At 43.3% G+C, this 27807-nt stretch overlaps 2 protein-coding genes across 4 annotated transcripts in view; one reads left to right on the top strand and one right to left on the bottom strand.

Moving 5' to 3' along the window:
• The window catches only part of pcmtl (l-isoaspartyl protein carboxyl methyltransferase, like), a 32273-nt gene extending 20235 nt beyond the window's left edge, over positions 1–12038 (bottom strand). The window contains exons 1-2 of one of the 3 annotated variants that reach the window (XM_087990164.1): positions 11366–12038; positions 10823–10947 (exon numbers count right to left, since the gene is read on the bottom strand). In XM_087990164.1, coding sequence (XP_087846290.1) covers positions 10823–10947; positions 11366–11379 — 139 coding nt within the window. In that variant the 5' untranslated portion in view covers positions 11380–12038. The remainder of the gene's footprint in view (positions 1–10822; positions 10948–11365) is intronic. The other 2 variants (XM_043698312.2, XM_043698316.2) reach the window with 2 other exon arrangements.
• Positions 12039–12140: 102 nt separating this feature from the next.
• On the top strand, positions 12141–26463 carry ccdc32 (coiled-coil domain containing 32). Its single transcript, XM_043698318.2, has 3 exons — positions 12141–13102; positions 22076–22232; positions 25479–26463. Exons 1-3 carry the CDS (start codon positions 12850–12852, stop codon positions 25612–25614), a joined length of 546 nt encoding a protein of 181 aa, XP_043554253.2. The 5' UTR covers positions 12141–12849; the 3' UTR covers positions 25615–26463.
• Positions 26464–27807: the final 1344 nt, after the last annotated feature.

Raw genomic sequence — 27807 nt, 5'->3', positions numbered from 1 at the left:
CATAACGTTCAGCACCATTCGTGAAGCAGTCCATGTCCAAATGCAACAAGATCTTAACACCCAGGGTTAGGTAGACAAGTGGCATGTAACATTCACCTCACACAAATACCAGACAATGACCATCTCCAACAAGAGACAATCTAACCACTGCCCCTTGACATTCAATGGTGTTACCATCACTGAATCCCTCATTGCCAACATCCTGGGGGTTACCATTGACCAAAACTCAACTGGACTCACCACATATATGGAGTGGCTACAAGAACAGGTCACAGGCTAGGAATCCTGAACTGAGTAACTCACCTCCTGACTCCCCAAAGCCCATTCATTGTCTACATGGCACAAGCCAAGAGTGTGATAGAATACTTCTCTATCTGCCTGGATGTGTGCAGCTGCAACATTCAAGAAGCTCAACACCATCCAGGTCAAAGAAGCCCACCTGTTAGATATAGCCACAAACATCCACTCCCTACACTACTGACGCTCAATGGCAGAAGTGTGTACCATCAACAAGATGCACTGAAGAAACTCATCAAAGAGTCTTAGACAGCACCTTCCAAACCCACAACCAATTCTGTCTAGAAGCAAGAGCAGCAGATACAAGGGAACCCCACCACTTGCAAGTTCCCTTCCAAGCCACATACCATCCTTCAGCGCTGCTGGGTCAAAATCCTGGAATTTCCTCAACGTCATTGTGGGTCAACTTACAGCACATGGACTGCAGCAGTTCAAGAAGACAGCTCACCACCACCTTCTCAAGGGCAACCGTGGATGGGCAATAAAGGCTGACCAGCCAGTAACGCCCATGCCCCACAAGCGAATAAAAAAAACGTTTGATCGCCTTTGTTCACGAGATCTGTTGAATTGGTTCCTGCTGATTAGAAGGTTTCCTCTTGGCCTTGCATTTTTCCAAATACTTTCAATGGTTTGTAAGAGGCACAGGGTGGCTGGGTCACTTCTTAAACAGTCACTGACATCAATGTGTCAGGATGGTAACCCGTAACAAATGCAGTGCCACAATTATTAACAACATATTTTCATGACTTGGATGGGGAAAGTGAACATACTGTAGCCAAGTTAGCAGATGGCACAAAATTTGGTGGGAAGGTAAGTGGTGAGGATGACTCAAACAGTATGTACAGGTATATTGACAGTTTAAGCAAGTGGGCAAAAGCTTGGCAGATGGAATACAATGCGTGAGGTTAAACACTTCAGCAGGAACAATAGAGGGGCTGAATATTATTTAAATGGAGAAAGATTGCAGAAAGCTGCAGTAGAGAGATTTGTGAACCCTCCTGCATAAATCACAAAAAGCTAACATATAGCTTCAGAGGATATCAGAGAAGGCAAATGGAATGTTGGCCTTAATTTTAAAGGTAACTCACTTTAAACAGATGAGTTTGTGTACGTTTTTTTTTTTAAGTCCTATATGAGCTTTCTGATGTGCACTGTGATACAACAAACTGATCACCACAACATTCTGAGTTTATTCTGCTAATTAAAACTCAGCTACTGTAATCCTTCAAATTAAGGCATGGCAAAAACCATTTTGGTGCAGGAGTACAGGTTTTACTGGGGCTTTCCAAAAGGGGAGTGTTATGCATCAAACTGATTGCCCCAAACAATTTAGGAACACATGGCAATGAAAAGTTAGCTCCCACTAACCCCTGATTAAAAAGAATTTTCTTTGTGTCAATTTTGTAGCGCTGCATGAGTTATTACTGGACTTGGAATCGTTTAGGGCAGCAAAATAGCAAACAATTTCAAAATTAAGTGGAAAAAAAAGCTGGGAAAGCAGAGCATTGTTTGCCTCTCCCAATTAAGGGCTCTTTTCAAACTACATTTCAAGGAATTGGAGTGTAAATTAAGTCTTGCTATAGGTAGCAAAAGATGAAGGTGGTGGACGAATATCTGTGATAACAACCTGGGATTGTGCATCATTGATGCTGCTGTTACAATAACCCAACCTTCCTGTTATAGGTGTGGATAACTTGGCATTTTTTAAACTGGTCTGCACTTCACTGTGGCCAGGCAAAGTGAATAATTATTGGCAGCTGATTTAGAAACATTACATGTGGCCCAAAATACAACTGTAGTCTGACTAAAGAATGATTATTTTGCATTCTTTTTGACAGGCATTTTGCAAGTAAGGATGAAGAGGCCATGCCACTGATGCAGGGCCAAGAGACCAAATGAGTAAATTTCACAGCCAGAGGGCAGTGACGGAGCTCTTGTGTAGACCTGATGAGAACAACAGAGGAGGAGGCATGGCCAGATGATCTCCAAAGGGAGTGCAAGGCTGCTAAACAGAGGCAGCAACATAGCAGTCTCAGTCAGGAGAGACAAGATGCTTTGTGGGCACAGAAGGTGGCACGGTGGCTCAGTGGTTAGCACTGCTGCCTCACAGCACCAGGGACCCAGGTTCAATTCCTGCCTCGGGCAATTGTCTGTGTGGTGTTTGCATATTCTCCCCTCGTCTATATGGGTTTCCTCCGGGAACTCTGGTTTCCTCCCCCAGTCCAAAGATGTGCAGTTGAGGTGAATTTGCCATGCTAAATTGCTCGTTGTGTTCAGGGACGTGTGGGTTAGATGCATTAGCCTGGCATAAATGTACAGTAGTAAGGGAATGGGCTTGGGTGGGATACTGTTTGGAGTGTCGGGCCGTAGGGCCTGTTTCCACACTGTAGGGATTCTATCATTCTTACAGAGCGTTATAAAGACTGCAGCAACACGATAAGTCTGCCAAGGGCAAAACACCCCGGAACTTGGGACTCCAAAACACTGCAGTCTGTGCTCAGAATGCTGCAGCAATGCAGTGCCTGACTCCTGTCCAGACAGGACAGCCCAGCCCATGGCAAGCTGCAATGCGAGCACAGAATACTGTTGCATCGCAGTGTACATGTGCCAAAGAAAGGCTGGAGGCCACTATCGGTGCTAACAGCTCTCATTCAACGAGAAATCCAACACTACAACTTTGATTAACAAGCCAAAAATTGGAGTATAAAAATTGGGAATCCTTGCTAAAAATGTATACATGGCATTAGTCAGAATACTGTGAGCAGTTATATAGAAAGGATATACTAACATTGGAGGCAGACCAGAGAGATTCACTAACCTGGTAGAAGGTATGGAGGGGGAGCGTCTTATAAGGAGAGGTTGAATTGCTTGGGCTTGTGCTTATTGGAGTTTAGACAAATGAGATTGGTCTTATTGAAACATATAAGATTCTTAGGAGACTCGAGAGAGAGTAGATGTAGAAAAGTTGTTTCCCCTTGTATCTAGGATCAGAGGACATAATCTTAGAATAAAAGGTTGCCCATTTAAGACAGTGATGAGGAGGAATTTCTTCGTTCTGAGGGCAGTGAATTCTTGTTGAAGCTTGATCATGAAGTATATTCAAGGCTGACACAGGCAGATTTTTAATCAATAAGGGAATCGAGGGTGATGGGAAGTGATGGAGCAGACCAGATGGGCTGAATGGCCAACTCCTGCATCTACATTATATGGTCTTAAAAGTCACAGCTTACAACAACACGGACGGAAGTAAATTCAGAAAGAGGTTCAGTTATCTTTGTTCGCAAGATCTGTGGATATGTTTTTTGTGGATTGGAAGGTTTCTTCTCAGACTTCCTTTTCCAAATGATACCACTGGTTTGCAACATGCACAGGATGGCTGGCTGGCTGGCTCACTGATTCAATGTCATTGACTTATCGGTTAAAAGTCACAGTTTACAGCAACTGTTGAAGGAAAGATAAACTGGTTTCCTGCGGGTTTATAGTGAATTTTGATTGTGGAGAACAGGAAAAGACAGCTCCTGAGGTGGAGATCTGATCAGTTCTCTCTGCATTTTGTTCCCAGCTCCAAGCTGTTCAGTTATGTGAGCACCAATCACATAGTCATTCAAAAGGTCTTTGGTATCAATAACTAGTCACCAGTGTATAGACCAAACAATGTTTTTGTTATTAACCAAAGCTCCATGTGTATACAGAACCCTCAACTCCAGCTTGTCTGCAACCTAAACTTCAATTTCATCTCCTCCAAGCAACTGCATGAACGTTTGCTATCAGGATCAAGTTTACTCGTTTTATAAGCATGCAGCAATCCTTGCAAAACCTGTACTTTCCCATTTCAGTCAGAAGTTTTAAGAAGCACAATTTGAGAGATCAGGGTCAGTCTGCAATGTGCGTGTGTGTGCACGCGCATTCAGAATCTGAGCGTACCAGAATTTGGGGTTAGTGCACGCGACCACTGTGGGGGTGCTCAGAGTCTGAAAGAGATCAGTATATGTGCATGCAGTCATTGTGTGCAATTAGAGTGTGACTGAGAAAGATTAGGCTCTGTGCAGTGATCAATGTCTGTGCACATGGTGAATGTGTGTCTCTTTAGGGTTGTCAACGTGTGCAATCCCTGTACGTTCAGAACCAATGTATATTCAGGGACTGTGCGCATCATCATTGTATGTTGAGGGTCAGCGTGTTAAGTCACTTTGTGCTCAGAGTCTGCGTTTGCATTCATTCATTCTCTGCTCAGGGACTATGTGCATGTTTACTGTGCGTTTAGAGTCTGCACATCAGTGTTCAGAGTCTGGGTGGACGGAGAAACCTCAATTATCTGGCATTCGAATATCAGATTATCTAGCAAAATCTGGATGCTTGGCTAAACTATGTTACCCGGCACTCGACTAATCAAACGAAATACTCCCCATCCACATCCTTCAGATAATCGAGGTTCCTCTGTACATTCATTGTGCATTCAGGATATGCTTGTGAGCACGTTCATTTTGTGTTCAGGACGTGCATGTGCGCATTTACTGTGGATTCAGGATTTGTATCTGAAGGCAACTGAGCAAGATCAGAGTACACGGGAGGAAAAAAAAGCAGGGCAGTACTGGCTCAGTGAGGCTAATGTCAGTTGCAGCTGTGCTTGTGAATTAGTACTGAAAGCAATTTCTGCCTCCAAGGCAGTATGGACCCACAAAAGGAGGCTGATCAGTTTAGAACATGAGCAGTTGAGGCAGTCCATGACAGTGACTTCTTGCGATTGAGACTCAGAGTCAGATCAGAATAAGTAAAAAAAAAATTGTAATAACTGAGGTTCAATGAGATTTGATGATCTCTTATTAAATGTCTGGTGTGCATTACCAAAACTACACAGCATTACTATTACTATGATATGGAATGTTTGATCAGTCTATTACTAATACTTAGCATGTGTTAATTGAGTTTTTTTTTAATTCAGTCATGGAATGTAGGTGTTGCTGGCTGGGTCAGCATTCATTGGCCATCCCTAGCTGCTCCTTGAGAAGGTGGTCACCAGCTGCTTCTTGACCTGCTGCAGTGTGCTTTCTGTAGGGAGGCCCACAATATCCTGCAGGAGGAAATTCCAGGATTTTGACCCAAAAACAGTGAAGAAACAGTAAAATATTTCCCACTGAGAATGTTGAGTGGTTTGAAGGAAAATTTGCAGGGTGTGGTGTTTGCATGTATCTGCTATCCTTGGCCTTACCTATGGTTGAGAGGGTGTTGACATGGGGTCTTTGGCAAATTTCTGCAATGCATCTTGTAGACAGTACACACAGTCAATGGTCAGGGGAGTGAGTGTGGTGCCAATGAAGTGGGCTGCTTTGTCCTGGATGGTGTCAAGCTACAACTGTTGTTGGAGCTGCACCCATCCAGACAAGTGGGTTGCATTCCATCACACTCCTGACTTGTACATTGTAGATGTGGAAGCTCTGGGGAGTCAGGTGGTAAGTTACTCGCCCAATATTCCTAGACTCTGACCTGCTCTTGCAGCCATGTATTGATATGACAATTCCAGGTATAGAGTCACACTGCATGGAAATAAACCCTTCTGTCCAACCAGTCCATGCTGACCATAATCCCAATCTAAACTAGTCCTGAACTTGTCCCATATTCCTCCAAAATGTCTTATTCATGTACTTATCTGAATGTGTAATTGTGCCTGCATTCACCACTTCCTCTGGAAGTTCACACACGAATTACTGCGTAAAAATATTGCCCCTCATGTCTTTTTGAAATATTTCTCTTCTCACATTAAAAATATGTCCTCTTGTCTTGAAATCTCCCACCTTAGGGAAAAGACACCTTACTGTACCCCTCATGATTTCACAACCCTCTGTAAGGTTACCCCTCAACCTCCTACACTCTAGTGAACAAAGTCTCAGTCTATCCAGCCTCTCCTTGTAACTCAAAACCTTCCATTCCCAGCAACCTCTAGTATAACAGGGCAACCAGAGCTGGACAGTACTCCAGCAGGGACCTCACCAACGACCTGTACAACCTTAGCATAATATCCCAACTCCTATACTCAAAGGTCTCAGCAACGAAGGCAAGTATGCTAAATGCCTTTCTAACCACTCGAATGCAAACTTCAACGAACTATGTACCTGAACCCCAAGGTGTCTCTGTTCTACAGCACTACCCAAGGAGCTACTTTCATTCTACAAGTCCTGCCCTTGTTTGTTTTACAAAATGCAATCTCTCAAACTTATCCAAATTAAACTCCATTTACCACAGTTGTATCAAGTTACTTGTCATTGGTAATGTTTACGATGTCGACAGCGGGGATTCAGTGAAGATAACACTATTGAATGCCATGGGGTGGTGGTTAGTTGAACTCTAATTGGACATAGTCATTGCCTGGCAATATTATTGGCCACTTGCCCACCCAAGCTTGTCCACATCTTGCTGCATTTGAACATGGACTGTTTCAATATCTGAGGAGTCACGAATGGTGCAGATCATTATGCAATCAGTGAACATCCCTATTTCTGCTCTTTTGATGGAGGGAAGGTCATTGATGAAGCAGCTAAAGACGATTGGGCCTGGGACACTACTCTGAGGAACTCCTGCCAGAAATGTTCTGCAGCAGAAATGACTGACCTCCAACAACCACAACCACCTTCCTTTGTGCCAGGTATGGCTCTAACCAGCAGAGTTTTCACCGATACTCACTGATTCCAGTTTTACTGGGGTTCCTTGACACCACACTCAGTCAAATATGGCCTTGTTATCAAGGGCTGTCACTCTCACCTCACCTCTGGAATTCATCTCTTTTGTCCATGTTTGAATCAGGGCTATAATGAGGTCAGGAGCTGAGTAGCCCTGGCGAAACCCAAACGGGGCTTTGCTGAGCATGTGCTGCCTTATAGCACTATTGATGGCACTTTCCAACACTTTACTGATGATCGAGAGTAGACTGATTGACTGTTAATTGACTGGATTGGTTCTGACTTGCTTTTCTTGAACAGAATGTACCTGGGCAATTTTCCACATTGTTGGCTAGTTGGCAGTGTTGTACCTTTAGACATAAGTTGCACATTTAATGCTGATTGGATTACTGCTCAAAAATCCTGTAATAAGGTTTATTGTTATTTGTTCAAAAGTCACAGAATCTTGCACCTTTATTCTCTTTGCAAATCCCCTGGACCTCACACTTTATCCAGTTATCTGTGTTTCTGGCCAGATCACAACCTTTGGCAGTTTAGTCTGGGATTGCAATTATTTCGGAATTTTCAAATCCTGCAATTACTGGGACTAGCTGAGGTTAAATTTGATACAATTTTCACCGGAAGTTAACTACAACACATTCAAAACCCAAACGGCTTTTGTCAGTTGCTACAACTTTCCAGAGAGAAAAGGTTTATCCGAGAGATTTGCAAGAAGTAACCAATACGAGGTCAATATCTCTGGCAGAAATGTTGGAGTTGAGAGTTCAAAGCAGAGAACAGGAAAGTAGAGATAATAACATAGCTATGGGATTAGAATGAGAAGAGTCTAAAGTTAGTGGAACACAATTTCAGTTAGCTAAACTTCTTGAACTATAAAGAACAAGGCAAATGCTGAAACTTGAACTCCAAGCTTGGTAAGGCAGAACAGAGATTAGATTAGATTAGATTAGATTAGATTAGATTACTTACAGTGTGGAAACAGGCCCTTCGGCACAATAAGTCCACACCGATCCGCCGAAGCGCAACCCACCCATACCCCTACATTTACCCCTTACCTAACACTACGGGCAATTTAGCATGGCCAATTCACCTGACCTGCACAGAGATAACAAAAGAAAGAGAACAAAGAAATCAGAAACCATTCGTTAACTAAAGAAAAACTGAGGTTATATAGTTTCAAGGAAGCTGGTCCAATGAACAAGAATGATAGTAGCGAGAATAAAAATTGTCTTCAAAACTCAGTACGTAATCATTGTCATAAGACAGGATATGCATGCGTATATTGTTGGAGATGGAATGATATTCTCACTAGTTTATTATGAATACTTTAAAAGTCTTCAAAAAAAAAAAAGGACAATACAAACAAAAAGGAATCTGTGTTAGAACAGCACAAGAAACAAGTTCCCTCAGAATCTATTGGAATGTGATTCTTCATTGAATGTTGCCACAGTGTATCAGGTTTCTACAATTTACAGCAGTTTTATCTGTAAGGAACAAATGTTCCATTTCTCCTCCAACACAATTAAACAAATTAATATTTTAAGAGCTACCAAAGAAATCAGTCATTGATGGTGGCTAATGATACAATTTGTGTTCCAGGCAGCTTAATGAAAGAAAAAGTATTAGTAGGGAATCCCTATGGGTTTAATGAACCTGTTACTTTTTACAAAGTTATTATACAAAGCAACTTAGTAGTTGAAATTGTTAGCGTAGGAATTGTTCCTAGCTTATCTTCTAAAACATGGAATTTATACAATGTAATGATTTGGCAGTGCAGGTACTGTAGTTCTTCTATAACGCAATGGTTATGTTTTTGGGCAACCCCAAATTACAGAAAAAAAATCATGCTTTAGAAACAATGCTTAAAGTGTTGGCGGTATAATCGCGTTACAGCTAACTCACGATTTAAAAGTTCGCACTTTAGAAATAATGTCCCCAATTCACCAATTGCATTACAGCCAATGTGCATAAACAAAGTGCATGTTATAGCAGAACGACCTGTACGCAAGTCTTGAATCTGTCAAGAGATCCAGTTGAGGCATAACAACTTTTGGACTATTTCCCAAGTGAGCAGCAGCTACAGCCCATGTTTGTAAGGTTGGACAAGTTAAAATAGTAAAGCAAATAACCCAGGACAAAGAAAAGTTAGTCTTAGAAGTGCCCTGAATATCAGATGTAGCAGCAGGTAGTAGGCCGTGCTAAAGGGACACTGAACGTTATCAAGAACCAATTTAAAACTGAAAGATGAGTTTGCTAATGAAAAATGCAGCAGCAACACTTGGAAGTAAAACACTTGAATGAGGGCTTGAAAGATGTGATAAATGTCATAGAAACAAATTCAATCAAGATAGATCTTCAATTAATATTTGGTGAACTTCAAGTACATAAAGTCTCTACAAAGTATTGTGAAAAATGCCTTGAACAGGAGAAGGAATTCCTTAGGAATCAAAGAGTCAGGTGTAATCAGATCTAAAAGCCCGGACTGAAGAACCACAGAATTTTTATCTTGAAAAGAGCTTTGAACGTTTTAAACTCTGATGCAATCTGGAGAACGAGAATGAGGAGAGGTATGGTTTGGAAGAGTTGGCACAATGTTAAGAGCAGAATATGTTAAGAGCAGAATATTTTCAGAACAGAATGAGGGTCTGATGCATAAATTAAGCAGTCAGTAACCATACAGGAAAGGACATTGTGTGTCCACAACACACAGATTGCAGAAGCTCAAAGTGGCAGCTCCTTCTCAAGGGCAATTAAAGAAATAAATGCTGGCCCAGTCGGTGATGCCCACATCTTCTGAGTAAATTAAAAAAACATGCTGTCTGTGCAAAATGGTCAAACCTGTGAGAGGGTTCTGCACATGACTCTGAAACCAAGGCAAACAAACTAACCGGAACAGTTACTCAGCTGAATGAGATCACCCAACCTGAAAAGGAAGTAGACTATAAGGCGGTGAACAAATATTTGGAGGAAATGTTGAACAATCAGTGGGGAACAAATGAATGTGCACAGAAGGCTATGGTACATTGCTCGAATCAACGAGAAAACAATTAATAGCAAAACTCACTCAGTGTGGGTTTATTAATCTGAAACAATGAAGTCATGGAGGAAATGATTGAGGAAGCAAAGTGTGAAGCTGGCTGTCAATCAGAAACAAATGTTTTCCATAGAAAGGAGCTATTAAAAAGTATGTTTCTATCAACAGAGGAGAAAAAGAACAAACTCACATACTTTTGTAGTCAAATTGAAAAACATACCTGGAAACTCTTTATATTATGAAATATGAAAAATGTGCAAGTGAAGAATGGGAGGCCATCACAATAATGGTTTAAAGTTACACCATGATAATTGAAAACCGATGGTACAAAATACACCTGGAGACTGGTCAAGAAGAACTGAAGAGTCATAACAGATTCAAAAGTTAACTCTGTTTCTATGCTCCAGACCTGTGGAGTTTCTCCAGCATATTCCATGTTTCTACAGGAAACAGTCTGTCCATCATCACAGAGCGATCGTGATCTGACTTAATGTGGATGTGCATCATTATTGTGCATAACGAGGGCCTGTACGTACAGCTGCTGTGTGTAATGAGGGCCTGTACGTGCAGTCACCGTTAACAGGAATCTGCAGGGGTATTTTTTCCACTGAGGGTGGTGGAGATCTGCATCTCACTGCCCAAAATCCTGAAAACATTTAAAAAGTATTTGGAAACACACATCAAGTGCCAAAGCATACAAGACTACAGATCTAGGAAGTGGGATTATGCTGAATAACTTCTGACTGGTCAATGCAGACACAATCGGCCAAATGGCCTCTTTCCAAGCTGTATGCTTCTACAATCTTTTGATACTTACTTTTAAGATTCTGGATTAGATATGAATGCGAGCTTCCAGAGGAGGTCCACGCCATTGTCCTCACAAGCAATACTCCTACTGGAAAAATAACCGAGAGCCTCAGCATGGTCATCATATCCCTTAAACTGAACCAAAGCACAGTGATTAGCTCCGACATCAACCAGCACTCAACCTAGAAATACACACAAAACACCCAAATATTACATCCTTTCCCTGCCTTTCTCACTCCAGCAAGTTAATCTGTTCAGCGAGTGAGCAAGAAAACTGAATATAATATGGGGAAATGTGAATATTATCCACTCTGGTTGAAAGGATGGGAAAGCAAAATATTTCATGAAGGTAATAACTGGTGGATGTTGACAGTCAGTGGAACCAAGGGTCCTTCTAGGCAGCCAGTTAATACACAGTACAAAAAACAATTCCTGAGACAAACAGTATGTTATCATTTATTAAAGAGCAGTTCAAAACTAAGATTAAGGAAGTCTAACTGCAAAACCTTAGGGCTTTGGGGAGAGCATCTCAGTGGTACTTTGGTCTCCTTACCTGAGGAAGGTCATACTTTATCTTGTTGGAGTGCAATAAATATCCATTAGACAGAGTTCTTGAATGAGGGGGTTGTCTCACAATAGGAATGAACAGAAGCTGAGTAAATTGGGCCAATATTTTCTAGAAGAATATGATCTCATTGAAACATACAAGATGGCTAGAAATTGACAGACATTACAAGGTTTTGCTCCCCCAGTTAGGAAATCCAACACAAAAGAGGTGCACTGTCTCAGAACAAGGGAGGCAAAATTTCCTCACTCACAGGATTGCCTATTTTGAGTTGTCTACCCCAGAGGATTACAGATGCCACAGTAGTGGACATATTTAAGGAGAGGAGCAGATGTTAGGTGTTGAGAGATATGGGGATTGGACAGGGTAGTGGAGTTAATGCCCAACAGTCAACTCCTGTTCCTTAACTTAGACCTTATGCCTGCCTCCCTCCCTCTCTCCCCTTCCATCCTCTCTCTCCCTCCATCTACATCTCTATCAATCTCTCTCACATTCAGTTTCACTCTCACTCTCAGTTTCTCTCTCCCTATCCTCTCTCACACTGACAGTTTTCACACTTAGCTTTTTCTTCTTTCTCTCTCCACACCCCCTCCCTATCTCTCATTCGTTATCTTTTCTTTCTCTCTCCCTGCCCCTCAGGGCCTCACTCACTCACTCTCTCTTCTCTTCTCCTGTCGCGCTGGCGATGACGCAGTCACTGCGCGCGGTGTAGGTCCCGGATGGAGAAGGCGGAGCGGTGTCCGTTACACCCCCTGACCCCTGACGGCCCCGAACCCTGGCCCTTCCGCGCGTAGCTGTCTGTCCCTGTCAGCCTGACTGTCAGCCACTGCCTGTCCCTGTCAGACTGTGTACAGCCCACCATTGTTTACCTGACTGACTCTCTATGTCTCTGCCTGTCCCCCCTGACTGACTCTCTATGTCTCTGCTTGTCCCTGCCTGACTGTATCTATCCGTCTCTGCCTGTCCCTGTCTGAATGACTCCAAATCTGTTAGTCCCCGATTGATTCTGCCTGTGCCTGTCTGACTGACTGTATCCATCTCTGTTAGTCCCTGATTGACTCTCCCTATCAGACTGACTGTATCCATCTGTTAGTCCCTGACTGATTCTGCCTGTCCCTGCCTAACTGACTGTATCCACCTCTGTTAGTCCCTGACTGATTCTGCCTGTCCCTGTCTGACTGACTATCCACCTCTGTTAGTCCCTGATTGATTCTGCCTGTCCCTGCCTAACTGACTGTATTCACCTCTGTTAGTCCCTGACTGATTCTGCCTGTCCCTGTCTGACTGACTGTATCCACCTCTGTTAGTCCCTGACTGATTCTGCCTGTCCCTGTCTGACTGACTGTATCCACCTCTGTTAGTCCCTGACTGATTCTGCCTGTCTCTGTCTGATTGAATCTATCCATCTCTGCAATTCCTACCTGACTGACTCATTCTGACCATTTGTCTCAGTCTGACTTGCTGTATAGGTGATGGATGCTGGTGACATGGAATCTAGCGAGGACCTGTGGGAGCGGATTTGTGCTGGACTGGCAGCTCAGAAGAGTGACGGAAATGAAACTGAAGCCCCGATCAGAAGCTCCCAGCCAGCATTTTTCTCAGAAATATTCGACCCAATTCCTGGGAAGGTGCTAAATGTGGACTCAATCAACAACAACGAAGATCAGACAAGTGTCACTCCTTGGACTCCACTGGCAGATTCACAGCAATATTTAGCAGTATTGGGTAAGTGCACAATTTAAAATGTTCTACTCAAAGTGTCGTGTCCACACTTTGTCAGTGTGTTGAACGATTTTAGGGAAGGTCACAGCACAGTGACTGATTTAATGTGCCTTTGTCTACCCCAAACAGGCAGATATCTGATCTACAATACAGTCACCAACACCAAGGCTGAGACACAGTCCCACATCTTCACCAACTAATTTCATACAGTCTTGGACTGTACATCTACCTGATATAGTCAGTGGGCTCTCCTACACTCTGTGTCCAGCTGGTTCAATCTAGTGTAGCCAGTATAGATGGTCAGTGTAACCTGTGTACTATTAATATCACTTCTTATTTTTCTTTGGATACAAAATTGGCTTGAAAGTAGGAGATGGAGGAGGGTTATTTTTTGAACTAAAGACCTGTGACCAGCAGTGTGCTGCAAGGATGAGTGCTGGCTCTACTACTTTTTCTTATGTATATAAATGGTTTGGATATAGGAGGAATGGTTAGTAAGTTTGCAGATGACTCCAAAATTGGTGGTGTAGTATATAGTGACAAGGGTTATCTCAGAGTACAAAAGGACCTTGACCAGATAGGCCAATGAGGGTCTAAAACTGGCAGACGGAGTTTAATTTAGACAAATATGAGCTGTTGCATGTTGATAAGGCAAGTCAGGGCAGGACTTCATGATAAGGTCCTGGGGAGTGTTGCCAAACAAAGAAACATTGGGGTGCAGGTTCATAGTCCCTTGAAGGTGGATTCACAGGGAGACAAGGTAGTGAAGAAGGTATTTATTACACTTAACTTTATTAATCAGTGCATTGAGTATAGGAGTTGGGATGTCATGTTGCAGCTATAAAAGACATTGGTGAGGCCACATTTGGAATACTACATTCAATTCTGGTCTTCCAGCTATAGAAAAGATGTTCTTAAACTTGAAACGGTGCAGGAGAGATTTACAAGGATGTTGCCAGGATTGAAGGATTTCAGCTATAGAGAGAGGCTGAGTAGGCTGGGGCAATTTTCCTTGGAGCATTGGAGGCTGAGGGGTGACCTTATAGAGGTTTAAAATCATGAGGGGCGTGAATCGCCAAGGTTTTTTCTCCAAAGAAGGTGAGTCTAAAACTGGCAGGCATAGGCTTAACGTAAGAGAGAAAATAAAAGGGATCTAAGGGACAAAATGTTTTCATGCAGAGTGTGGTGCGTTTATGGAATGAGCTGTCAGAGAAAGATTGTTACAATTGCGACATTTAGAACATAGAACAGTACAGCACAGTACATGCCCTTTGGCCCTCAATGTTGTGCTGACCTTTTATCCTACTCTAAGATCAAACTAACCTACATATCTTTATCATCCATGTGGCTATCCAAGAGTCACTTAATATCCCTAATATATCTGACTCTACTACCACTTCTGGCAGTGCATTCCACACACCTATCACTCTGTAAAAAAAACTACCTCTGACGTCTCCCCTAAACCTTCCTCCAATCACCTTAAAATTATGCCCCCTCATGATAGCCATTCTCACCCTGGTAACAAGTCTCTGGCTATCCACTCTAACTGTGCCTCTCATCATCTTGTACACCTCTCTAACAAGTCACCTCTCTGTCTTCTTCGCTCCAATGAGAAAAGCTGTAATTCCATCAACCTTTCTTCATAAGACATGCCCTCAAGTCCAGGCAGCATCCTGGTAAATCTCCTCTACACCCTCTCTAATGCTTCCACGTCCTTCCTATAATGAGGCAACTAGAACTGAACAAATATTTCAAGTGTGGTCCAACCAGGGCTTTATAGAGCTGCAGCATAACCTCATGGCTCTTAAACTCAATCCTTCTGCTAATGAAAGCCAACACAGCATACGCCTTCTTAACAACCCTATCGGCTTGAGTGGCAACTTTGAGGGATCTATGGACCTGGACCCCAAGATCCCTCTGTTCCTCCACACTGCCAAGAATCCTGCCTTTAACCCTGTAATCTGCATTCAAATTTGGCTTTGCAAAAGGAATCACTCCACTCTTTTCCAGGTTGAACTCTATCTGCCACTTCACAGCCCAGTTCTGCATCCTGTCAATGTCCTGTTGCAACCTATAACAGCCATCCACACTATCCACAACTCCACCAAACTTTGTGTCATCGGCAAACTTACAAGCTCACCCTTTCGCTTCCTCATCCAAATCATTTATATAAATCACTAGGAGCAGAGAACCCAGAACAGGTCCCCTCAGAATACCACTGGTTATCGAGCTCCAGGCTGAATACTTTCCATCTACCACCACCCTCTGTCTTCTATAGAACATAGAACATTACAGCGCAGTACAGTCCCTTCAGCCTTCGATGTTGCACCAACCTGTGAAACCAATCTGAATCCATCTAACTTACACTATTCCATTCTCATCCATATGCCTATCCAATGACCATTTAAATGCCCGTAAAGTTGGCGAGTCTACAATTGTTGCAGGCTGTGCGTTCCATGCCCCTACTACTCTGGGTAAAGAAACTACCTCTGACATCTTTCCTATATCTATCACCCCTAAATTTAAAGCTATGTCCCCTCGTGCTAGCCATCACCATCCCAGGAAAAAGGCTCTCACTGTCCACCCTATCTAACCCTCTGATTATCTTATATGTCTCAATTAAGTCATCTCTCAACCTTCTTCTCTCTAATTAAAACAGCCTCAAGTCCCTCAACCTTTCCTCATAAGACCTTCCCTCCAAACCAGGCATCATCCTAGTAAATCTCCTCTAAAGCCTTTCCAAAGCTTCCATATCCTTCCTGTAACACAGTGACCAGAACTATACCCAATACTCCAAGTGCGGCCACACCAGAGTCTTGTACAGCTGTAGCATGACCTCATGGTCCCGAAACCTGATCCTTCTACTAATAAAAGCTGCCCGTATGCCTGCTTAACAGCCCTATCAAGCTGGGTGGCAACTTTGAGGGATCTAAGTACATGGAAAAGCCAAATGTACATGGACCAGCCAATTCTGTATCCAGATAGCTAAATTTCCCTGTATCCCATGCCTCCTTACTTTCTGAATGAGCCTACCATGGGGAACCTTATCAAACGTCTTGTTAATCATAGAATCCCTACAGTGTGGAAATAGGCCCTTCAGCCCAACAAGTCCACACCGACTCTCCGAAGAGTGACACACCCAGATGCATTCCCCTACCCTAATACTCTACGTTTACTCCTGACAAATGCATTTAACTACACATCCCTGAACACATTGGACAATTTAGCATGGCCAATTCACCTAACCTACACATTTTTGGATTGTGGGGGGTAACAGAGAACCCGGAGGAAACCCATACAGATACAGGGAAAATGTGCAAACTCCACACAGACAGTTGTCTGAGGCTGGAATCAAACCCAGGACCCTGGCACTATGAGGCAGCAGTGCTAACTCCTGAGCTGCCATGCTGCCCTAAATTCATATGCACCACATCCACTGCTCTACCTTCATCAATGTGTTTTGTCACATCCTCAACTAATTCAATAGGGTTTATGAGGCATGACCTTTCCCTCACAAAGCCATGCTGACTATCTGTAATCAAGCTATGCTTTTCAAAATAATCATAAATCCTGCCTCTCAGAATTGTCTCCGATAATTAGCCCACCACCGCCAAAACACTGATTGGTCTGTAATTCTCAGGGTTATCCCTATTCCCTTTCTTGAGCAAAGGAATTACATTTGCCACCTTCCAATCATCTGTACTACTCCAGTGGATAGTGAGAACACAAAGATCATTGCCCAAGGCACAGCAATCTCTCCCCTCACGTCTCGTTGAAACCTTGGATATATCCCGTCTGGTCCAGGGACTTACCTGTCCTCATGTTTTTCAAAATTTCCAGCCCATCCTCCTTATTAACATCAACCTGTTTGAGCATATCACCCTGTTTCACGCCGTACTCATAAACGACAAGGCCCCTCTCACTAGCGAATACTGAAGCAATGTATTCATTAAGGACCTCCCCTACCTCCTCAGACTCCAAGCACATGTTCCCTCCACTATCCCTGATCGGCCCTGCCCCCAGACTGGTCATGCTCTTGTTCTTCACATAAGTGTAGAATGCCTTGTGGATTTCCTTAATCCTACCCGCCAAGACTTTTTCATGCCCCCTTCTAGCTCTTCTAAGTCCATTTTTCAATTCCTTCCTGGCTACCTTGTAACCCTCTACAGCCCTGTCTGATCCTTGCTTCCTCAAACTTAAGTAAGCTTCCTTCTTCCTCTTGACTAGATATTCCACATCTCTTATCATCCAAGGTTCCTTCACCCTACCATCTATACCATAGTAGGACAAACCTATCCAGGACTTGCAACAAGTGATCCTTAAACAACCGCCACATTTCTGTTGTGCATTTCCCTGAGAATCTGTTCCCAATTTATGCTCTACAGTTCCTGCCTAATTGTAATTCCCCCTCCCCCAATTAAATACTTTGCCGCTATAAGCAGGTCCACTCTGAAGACCTCCTCGTGGGTCTGCTCCTGGGCCTGGCCAAACTGGCCATTAACAGGTCCAGGCAGCGGGCCGTGGAGGGGGTCGTTAGGGCCGACTGCCTGCCCCTCTTCCGCGGTTACGTTAGAGCCCGGGTGTCCTTGGAGAAGGAGCACGCGGTGTCCACCGACACCCTGGAGTTGTTCAGGGAGAGGTGGGCGCCGCAGGGAGTGGAGTGCATTATTTCTCCCTCCAACTCTATTTTGATTTAGTCCCTACTCTCCTCTTCACTGTTTTAATCACACAGCACTGCCCTTTGATGTGAAGGGCAGTGTTTGTCACTGGTCACCCGGGTGTTTTCCTATCTTCCTGGTGGTGGAATTTGAATAAAGATTCATGCACTTTGTGTCTTTCACTGTGTCTCACACCTATACACACATCATGGGTGCTGGGGAAAAAATAAGCACTACCGCACTTAGGTGGTAGTGTGGGGGTTAAATTTTAAAAAGAAAAAAAGAAAAAAAAGTAAACAGGAGTGGTCGACCAAAAAAATAAATAAATAAACAGGTCCAGGCAGCGGGCCGTGGAGGAGGTCATTATGGCCGATTGCCTGCCTCTCTTCCGCGGTTATGTCAGAGCCCAGATGTCCACAAACACCCTTGAGATTTTCAGGGAAAGATGGGTACCTCAGGAAGTGGAGTGCATTATTTCCCCCTCCAATTCTATTTTGATTTAATCCTTGCCCTCCCCTTCACTGTTTGATCACATAGCATTGCCCTCTGAGAAGGGCACTGCTTGTCACTGGCCAATCGGGTGTTTCCTTTCTTCCTGGTGGTGGAAGTTGAATAAATTGTACACCTGTTATCTTTCACTGTGTCTCACACCTGCAAACACACAACATGGGTACTGTGGAAAATATAAGCACAGTTAGGCGGTAGTGGGGGGGGGGGGGTAAAGTTAAATATATATATATATGTATATATAAAACTAGGATTTATCACTGTTAGGCAGTAGTGTGGGGGAATTTTTTAAAAATTAAATACTTTCCCATGCCATCTGCTCCAATCCCTCTCCATGACTATAGTAAAGGTCAGGGAGTTGTGATCACTATCACCGAAAAGGCATCTGGATGGGTACATGAATAGGAATGGTTTAGAAGGTTATGGGCTAAATGCTGGCAAATGAGACTAGATCAGTTTAAGATATCTGGTTGGCATGGACAAGATGGACTGAAGGGTCTGTTTATGTGCTGTACAACTCTATGACTCCATAACTTTATTTTGGATTGTGGACCAGAATGGGAAAATGAGACTGCTGTGCACTTTTAAAAAGACGTTCACTGGAATTCATGCGTGTCATTATTCTTTTCTTCAAATAATAGAAGGGGATGTCTGAGTTGGTGCCACGGGGTGTGTTTGCAGAACAAACTTCATTCAGAGACAGAATGCTAATTGGTTAGTGCAATCTGAAGCAGTTATGGAAACCAGGAGCCATCAGCCTGACAACAAGAACTCTGATTGGATTATGGGCAGGTCAACAGCTACTGCATGAACAATACAGAAGCTGAGGGTCTCCAGATTACAACAGACAGCTTCCGTTTCTCTCTCAGTAGTAATGTAACCAAAAACTCAAAGATGGAAATTCTCTCCCACTGTTTGCCATAAGCTGTTGCTTCTAACGAGTGACGAAAGACTGAACAAATTATGAGTCAACAACTATGTGTCTTATGACTATAAAATGTATGAGCAATAGTAAGCCATCCAGCCCATCAAGTCTGCTCTGCCATTCAATGAGATCATGGCTAATCTGATAATCCTCAACTCCACTTTCCTGCCTTTTCCCCATAACACTTGAATCTCCTTACTGTTTAAAAATTTGTCTATCTCGGCCTTCAACATGCTTAACAACCCAGCCTCAACAGACCTTTGCGCTAAAGAATTCCTCAGAATCACGACCTTTTAAGAGCAGAAATTACTCCTGAGCCGCTGTTTTAAATGGGTGATCCTTTATCCTGATCCTGGACTCCCCCACAAAGAGAAACAACCTTTCCACATTTAACCTGTCAAATCCCCTCACAATTTCTTTTTCAGTCACTTGTCAGATATAGGCATCACAGGCTGGCCAGCATTTTTTTATTGCCTGTACCAAATTGCCCTTGAGAAGGTGGTGGTGAGCTGTCTTCTTGAACTGCTGTCGTCCATGTGCTGTAGATTGACCCATAATCCCATAAGGGAGGGAATTCCACTGAAGGAACGGTGATATATTTCCAAGTCAGGACGGTTAGTGACTTGGAAGGGAGCTTGCAAGGTTTGGCGTTCCTATGAATCTGCTGACATTGTCCTCTAGATAGAAGTGATCGTGATTTGGAAAGTGCTATCTGAGGATCTTTGGTGAATTTCTGCAGTGCATCTGCTGCTACTAAGCGTCACTGAGGGTGGGAGTGGATACTTTTGAATGTATAGCCAATCAATGGTTCAGGCTTCTTGAATGTTGTTGGAACTGCATCCACCCAGGCAAGTGGGGAGTATTCCACCACACTCCTGGCTTGTTTCTTGTGGACGGCTTTGGGGAGTGAGGAGGTGAGTTACTCATCTCAGTATTCCTAACCTCTGACCTGCTCTTGTAGCTACTACCTATATGTGGTGAGTCCAGTTGAGTTTCTGGTCAGTGGTAACCCCAAGGATGTTGGTGGGGAGTGGGGGGGAAGGGGGGAATTCAGTAATGGTAACATTATTGAATGTCAAGGGACAGTAGTTAGATCATCTCTTCTTGGAGATTCTCATTGCTGACATTTGTGTTACTTGTCACTTTCAGCACAAGCCTGGATATTGTCCAGATCTTGTTGCATTTGAACATAGACTGCTGCGGTATCTGAGGATTTGTGAATGATGCTGAACATTGTGCAATCATCAGTGAACATCTCCACTTCTGATCTTATGATGGAGGTCACTGATGAAGCAGCTGAAGATGGTTGGGCCTAGGACAGTTTCCTGAGAAACTCCTGCAGAGATGTCCTGAGGCTGAGATAACTGATGTCCAACAACCACAACCATTTTCTATGCGGCAGGTTTGACTCTAACCAGTGGAGAGTTTGCCCTTGAATTCTTATTGATGCCAGTTTTCCTAGGGCTCCTTGATGTCATACTCGGTTTAATGCAGCCTTGATGTCAAGGGCTGTCACTCTCACCTCACCTTTGGAATTCAGTTCTTTTGTCAGGAGCTAAGTGGTTCTGGTGGAACCCAAACTGGGCATCACTGAGCAAGTGCTGCTTGATAGCACTGTTGATGACACGTTACATCATTTTACTGATAATCAAGAGCAACTAATGGGGCGGTAATTGGCTGGGTTGGATGTGTCTTGCTTTTTGTAAAAAGGACGTACTTGGACATTTTGTGTAGATGCCGGTGTTGTATGTTACATCTTATATCAAGAATCTTGTATGTTTCATTCAGGTTGCCTCTCATTCTTCTAAATTCCAACAGGTGCAGGCCCAACCTTCTCAACCTGTCCAATAAGAAAAGTCCTGTGTACACAGGATCTACTTTAGCACTGGAGGCAGTTCAGAGAAGGTTCACTTTCTCCAATACCCTTCCCTAGAAGAGGGGCCCATAACTGTTCACAGTTTTCCAGCTGTATTCTGACTAGTGCCTTGTGTAGCTTTACCAGGCCTTCCTCATTTCAATACTCCATTCCCTTGGAAATAAAGGCCAACATTCTATTTGCCTTCCCTATCACCCACTGAACTTATATGCTAGTTTTTTGTGATTTATGTTTGAGGACCAGTGTTCCTCTCTTTTTTTCTGCTATGTCGGCCTCCAAGGTATTTGCATGGCAGAAACTTCCAGAACTGGACGGTAATGCCGCAGTTGGTATCAGCAAGGAGTAGAATATCAGAGGTGAAACGTTAATGAGGACTTCCAAATCCCTCTGTGCTGATGCTTTCTGCAGTCTTTCTCCATTGCAACAAAGAACTGCAAGGATCTAGAAAAGGAGATCAGAGATAAGAAGGACTTGGAAGAAGCATAGAGGACACTACATCAAATCCTGTGGACTGGTGCTATTGAACTGTGTTTCCCCAGTGTTTATGTATGTGTATGCAAGAGGGTAGAATCTAAACTGTCAGATTTAGAACTTGATCATTCATATCTTGTTTTCCTGCGATTAGAATTGACTTCTTCATATTAATACTGGTTTCCTGTTAACTATTGAAACTTGGTCAGTGATTTCTGTTAACCTGAGTCCATCAAATAGCTAACTTGGGGAATATTGAGTAATTTGCTTAAATCTTTAATTTTCATGATGACCCTGGGAGTAGTAGGGCTCAAGTATCAGCACACTTTCCCAACTGGGTCACAATAGCGCTTTACTGGATTGTGCGTCTACCTGATGTGGGCTATGTAATGTCCTGGACTCTGTTTCTAACTAATGTGGTCAATGTTCTGTCCAGGTCTGTGTGTCTAACTGATGCAGACTGTCTATTGTCCTGGACTGTGTGTCTCGCTGATATGGTCTTGACACTTTCATGAACTATGTGTGTGTTTTTTAAACAGAAAATCGCCTGCGAAAATTGAAGGGTCTGAATGAAGAACCAAGTTCAAAAGAGATGCTGCTCAGTCTATCACAGACAAAAAAGGAATGTTGGGATCGTTTTCTGCATGACCAGTATGGCTCCAATTTGTACAGCAATGAATACGAGATGGACCAGAGGTAATATGTGATCTGCAGTTCTCTCGGGTATGCATTAGGTCTCTCAAAGTCGAGAGACACATCACAGTTCCCCGAGCGATTAGGACATGTCATCTGCAGGTCCGAGTATTGAAACAGGTGATCGGAGTGGGAGGGGTAGAATCAGGGTATCTATGTCCCTTTTTTGCAGCAGTAACTCCCACAATTCAAAGTTTAATGAAAAACCAGTTTGACAAGCAGATGGAAGATAAGTTTTTAAGTGCAAAGTTTGGCATGTGGGAGAGGGGAACGTGTGGGGCGTTGAGGGATCTAGAGGGAGAGGAAGTATGTAAAGATTTAGAATTTGAAATCCCTACAGTATGGAAACAGGCCATTTGGTCCAACAAGTCCACACCGAAAGAGCATCCCACCCAGACATTCCCCTACCCTATTAATCTACGTTTCCCCCAACTAAAGCACCTAGCCTACACATCCCTGAACACTATGGGCAATTTAGCACGGCCAATTCACCTAACCAGCACATCTTTAGACTGTGGGGGGAAACCAGAACATCCAGAGGAAACCCAGGCAAACACGGGGCGAATGTACAAACTCCACACAGACAATCACCCGAGGCTGGAATTGAACCAAGGTCCTGACTGGGTGACTGAGGAGTTTGGCTGGCAGGTTGATGGGTGAGGGGGGCAAGCAGCAAGAGGCAGGGTGGGGGGGGAGCTGAGTGGTACGTCAGTGAGGGGATAGGTGACAGAATAGTCAGGGTGACAGGATGAGGGGGCTGGGTGGCAGGAAGGTGATTAAGAGTATGGATAGCCAATGAATGAGGGAATCAGGTAGCTGTTAGGTGACAGGGTAGGGTGACAGGTAAGTGGGTGAGGCGGTGTGAACATAGGAACTAGCAACAGAAGCAACCAATCGGCCCCTTGAGTTTCCTCCTTCATTCAACAAGATCATGGCTGATCTCTTTGCATTTCAATTCCACATTCCCAGTAACCTCTGATTCCATTACCTGACAAGAATGTGTCCACTTCCACCTGAAAAATATTCAGTGATCTCACATCCTCCACCTCCTGAAGTAGAGAGATGCGAGCCCTCTGAGAGAAAATATTTGCCTGAAAGGCCAACACCTAACTCTGGACTGACCACAAGAGGAAATATCCTTTCCTCATCCACCTTGTCAAGATCATTCAGGATTTTATACACTTCAATCAAGCCACCCTTCACTCTTTCAAACTTCAATGTTAACAAGCCCAGTCTGACCAACTTGTCCCCAGAACATAATCCTTTCATTCCAGATAGTGATTGAATAAGCCTCCTCTGAACTGGCTCCAATCCCTTTATAGCTTTACTTAAATCAGGAGACCAAAACTGCACACAGTATCTGAAATGTTCTCTCACCAATGCCTAGTTTAACTGAATATATCTGATTATAACTAATCAAATGCTTACTTTTCTGTTTAATTGCTCTTGTAATAAAGGATAGTACCCCATTAGTCCCTTTATTACTAGCTGTGCCTGCATACTAGCAGTGTCTACATCCTTTATAAGCACAACATTACTCTTTGAATTTAATTGGAACACAGAAATGACTGCAAAGACTAGTGGTTGAAGTGTTCAGTGCGAGTGCTGGGAGGAGAATGTGGTCAGTTTTCTAGTTAGCCAGGATTAGGCAGCTTTTAATTCTTCTAATTTTTCCTGAGTAGGTGCTGAGGTAAGTTAGAGCCCTCTGAGCTCTCTTCCTCCGATTCCCAATTCGGAGGGCAATTCTGGAGGGTGCTAGACGATGGGTCATTGCCAATCAGAAGTTTAAACTTCACGGGCGATTACCATGTTGTGGCCTGTAGATCAGGTCATACGAGAGTCCCATGGCACATCTCTCAGGATATGCCTGGTCTCCAGCTATCTGGAGATGGGAACAAACAGGCCATTATTTCACGGATTCAGGACAGCCAGCACCAGGCGCAGTTGCTGGGTAGATCTCAGCCCTCCCTCAGATCCATGCCAGTACCTGAGGTACATATTTCAATACACTGCACACAGCCACATTCCACCTCTGTTTACTTGTGCTTTTAACACAACATAATTTCCTAAGCTACTTTACAAGAGAATTTGACCCCTGAACCTCTTCAATAGCAATAGGGCAAATGAATGAGAGCTTGGACAAAGAGTTTATGTCTGAAAGGTGTCTTGAAGGAAAATTGAGAGGCTTTGGAAGGAAGTCTCACCACTTCGGAAGGAAGTCTCACCACTTCGGACAGCTTGGGTTGAAGTTGTGGCTCAATCCAGTCAGTGCAGATATCTTTTAGGGCTATGGGGCAGAATGAGATTACAAAGTTAGACAGGGGATAAAGCCATGGAAGTGTTTGAAAATAAGGATGCCAATTTTACTGCTCAACCTGTTGCCAGTCTGGGTCACCAAGCACACTAGTGAAAGGTGAACACGACTTGCTGCAAGTCAGGATCTGAGCAACAAAGATTTGGATGACTTCAAGTTCACAGAATAGTGCTGCCTTGAAATGGTCACGTCCGGAGGCAATAAAGGCACAAATGAGGGGATAAGCAAGAGCACGGATGGAATCAGGCAATATTTGGGAAGTAAAAGTAGGTGGTCTCAGTGAGGGTGCCAATTGTACATTTATCTCTGGGTTCAAATATAACACAAAGGTTGTGGGTGAACTGGTTTAGCTACATGCCAGTATACACAGATTCATTATTTATATATTCTTATGTACACATGCACAGATTTTAATATGATTTGGATATATACACACCCTGATATAAAAACATAGAATGTCATGTACACATGCTGATAAATATACATAAACTCCTATATTCCTCCACATGCATATGCACACATGTCATTTCTACATGCATATGCTCTCATAAATACCTGCATGCACACACAAAAATGCACATACTGAGATATTCTCTCACAGGTATAGACTTACATACATGCGTACTTGTTTGTCACACGCGCGCACACACGCACGCACGCACTAAATCACATGGACCAGTAGTTTTAAAGCACTATGGAGACCAGACTTTGACATGTCACTGTGATTATTGAACATCCAAAATTAGCTCTGATCTAACTGGCCCTTTAACTAGGAAGTGGAAGATGTGGAATTGAGCTCACCCTTTTCCATGCTTTGGATTATTTGGCATATCTGTTCAGTATCTAAAGATTCTCTGTCTGTAGCATTGTGTATAGTTTTTGGAAGTCCTTGCTGTGTTTATTCTGGTCTGTAACTATCTTCTGTATTTGTTCAGTGCCATTGACCACTTCAAGCGATGGCTGCAGCCAGAAAGAGTTCCGGTCAGTACAGAGGAAGTTCAGTACCTGATCAACCCTGAAGGACAATCTGCTAACCAAGAGGAACCAAAGAGTGAAAGCTGTGATCAGTGATGACCCACACCACCCATGCCCTTGCCCGTGTCTTACTGAAACATCCAGCTGGCCAAATGAGGCCAATTCTGTCACCAAACACTGAGCTACCGAGCTGCTTTAACATTCAGTGCTGGATGAAAGGGGAAACACCTAATCTTGATGATGCCTACTGCTGAATTCAGTCCCTTCATATTGGCTTATGTATGTTCTAGAAATAGAGGGACAGTGCAAATGTTCTCAGGACTTCTCCCACTCCATTATAACTGATAGCAATTGACTTGTATGAAGTGACATTCCAGCAATGCTCTGTCTGTAGAGCAGGAAAGGAAGAGACAGAGTTCCTGAGAAGGAGCTCACCAATCACTAACTTGATTTGTGCACCCTCCAGTGCATTAATGGACCTGTACAGTGGAGAATTATGGACTGATGTTTGTCAAGAGGTTTGCACCCAAGGACATCTCATTGTGCAACTCATCAGTGACAGTATTTATTCATTGGCACATATTCTCTCTGCTCCTCATTAACAATGTCCAAATTGTGACAAGTTTGAAACAGAGACCAACAGCCGGATTTTCAACACATCAAAACTCTCACCTGTCTTTGCAACTAGATTTCTGATTAATCCCAGTCTCCCTAAGACAGATTTATTGTTTTTACTATAGCAGCCTATCTGTGTAAATGAGGGTACAAACACTTAAAGGGGACAGTTCTAAGCTGTTACAACTATGAGAGGAGGAATGTGCTGATAATCAAGCCCCACTACTGCATCAGTTGCCCATTAGTATAAATCTGTTGGTTCATTCACTGAAATGGCCACTTGTTTCTCTCTTGTACTGCTATCTACAATAAAAAGAGCCTTTCACCATGCTTCTTTAATTAACTCAAAATAATCTATCTATTGTAAACAAATCTATTCTTAAAACAAGTGGTAAACACTGGTTAACATCAAAGCTGGAAATAGGACTCTACCTGCTTCATCGCAAATACTGACACGCCCTTACAACACAGAAGGACACAGTCTCTGCAGAAATTATGGGTTTATTTTCAAAGGCAAAAATACCCCTTTGGGCCAAAGGTCAACAAAAAAAGGGAAAAAATGTAATGACTTTTTGTGATCCATTGAGTTTTCTGTTAATGAAATTAAATTGCTGATAGCCAATAGACTGACGGAAGATGTTCAAATCTGACTGCAATCTAACTGGATCTGTAGTTACATTTCAGCTTTTTAAGTTTTGCACAGTAGTCAAAAATACTGGTGTTTGGAAAGTTTATCAGATTCCCAGGAACGTCTGTTAACTGAAGGAGAGGTTCTGGGATGTCTTCCTGACTGACTACTTCAGTCTAGAGAGGGTTGCTAGTTTCTCCAGTGATTAAGGACACAAACGCCACCTTTTCTCTCTATGAAAGCTTTCTTCAATGTCAGTTAATTTTTCTGTAAACACATGGCTTGGAGCACACATCACTTTGTTGACTTTGTTCCTTGATAAAACAGATGGAAAATCCTTTTCAAATCACAAAATGTCCAATAGAGGCAATATCCTTCTTTGTTCACAATGTGGCCATCACTGCCTGAGCAAGCATTTATTGCTCTTCCCTAGTTACCCTTGAGAAGGTGGTGGGTGAGCTGCCTTCTTGAACCACTGCAGTCCACGTGTTGTAGGTAGAGCCATGGTGGTGTTGGGGGGCGGGGGGGGGGGGGGGGGGGGGGGAGCAGTGCGATTTCCAGGATATTGACCTGGTGTCACTGAAAGGACAGTGATATATTTCCATGTCAGGGTCGTGAGTGGCTTGTCCTTCAAGATTATAGTAGTAATGAGTGTGGAAGGTGCTGTCTGAGGATTTTGGCAAATTTCTGCAATGCATCTTGCAGGTACTAAACATTGCTGCTACTGACCGTCAGTGGTGGAGGGAGTGGATGTGGTGCCAAACAGGCGGGCTAGTTTGACTGGATGGTGTCAAGCTTCTTGAGTGTTGCTGGAGCTGCACTCATTCAGGCAAGTGGGGAGTATTCCATCACACTCCCCTGACTTGTGTCTTGCAGATGATAGATAGGCTTTGGGGAGTAATGAGGTGCTTGCTGCAAGATTCCTAGCCTGACTTGCACTTGTAGCCACTGTACTTATATGTATAGTCCAATTCAGTTTCTGGTCAAGAATTACATGCAGATATTAATAATGTTGAAGTATACAACAAGCTGATAGAGCAATTCCA

This window comes from Chiloscyllium plagiosum, unplaced genomic scaffold (assembly GCF_037043375.1).
Source record: "Chiloscyllium plagiosum isolate Xiang-an unplaced genomic scaffold, Cpla_swu_hap1 HiC_scaffold_8, whole genome shotgun sequence".
Lineage (NCBI taxonomy): Eukaryota > Metazoa > Chordata > Chondrichthyes > Orectolobiformes > Hemiscylliidae > Chiloscyllium > Chiloscyllium plagiosum.
Note: the sequence above shows the minus strand (reverse complement) of the source record. Positions and strands in the feature narration are given on the sequence as shown.

Bases quoted from the DNA above. Each gene is read 5' to 3' on its own strand.
- ccdc32 (XM_043698318.2), top strand. From the start codon at position 12,850: ATGGATGCTGGTGACATGGAATCTAGCGAGGACCTGTGGGAGCGGATT. The intron at 13,103-22,075 runs GTAAGTGCACAA...TTTTTTAAACAG, and splicing joins GCAATATTTAGCAGTATTGG to AAAATCGCCTGCGAAAATTG. The intron at 22,233-25,478 runs GTAATATGTGAT...GTATTTGTTCAG, and splicing joins GAATACGAGATGGACCAGAG to TGCCATTGACCACTTCAAGC.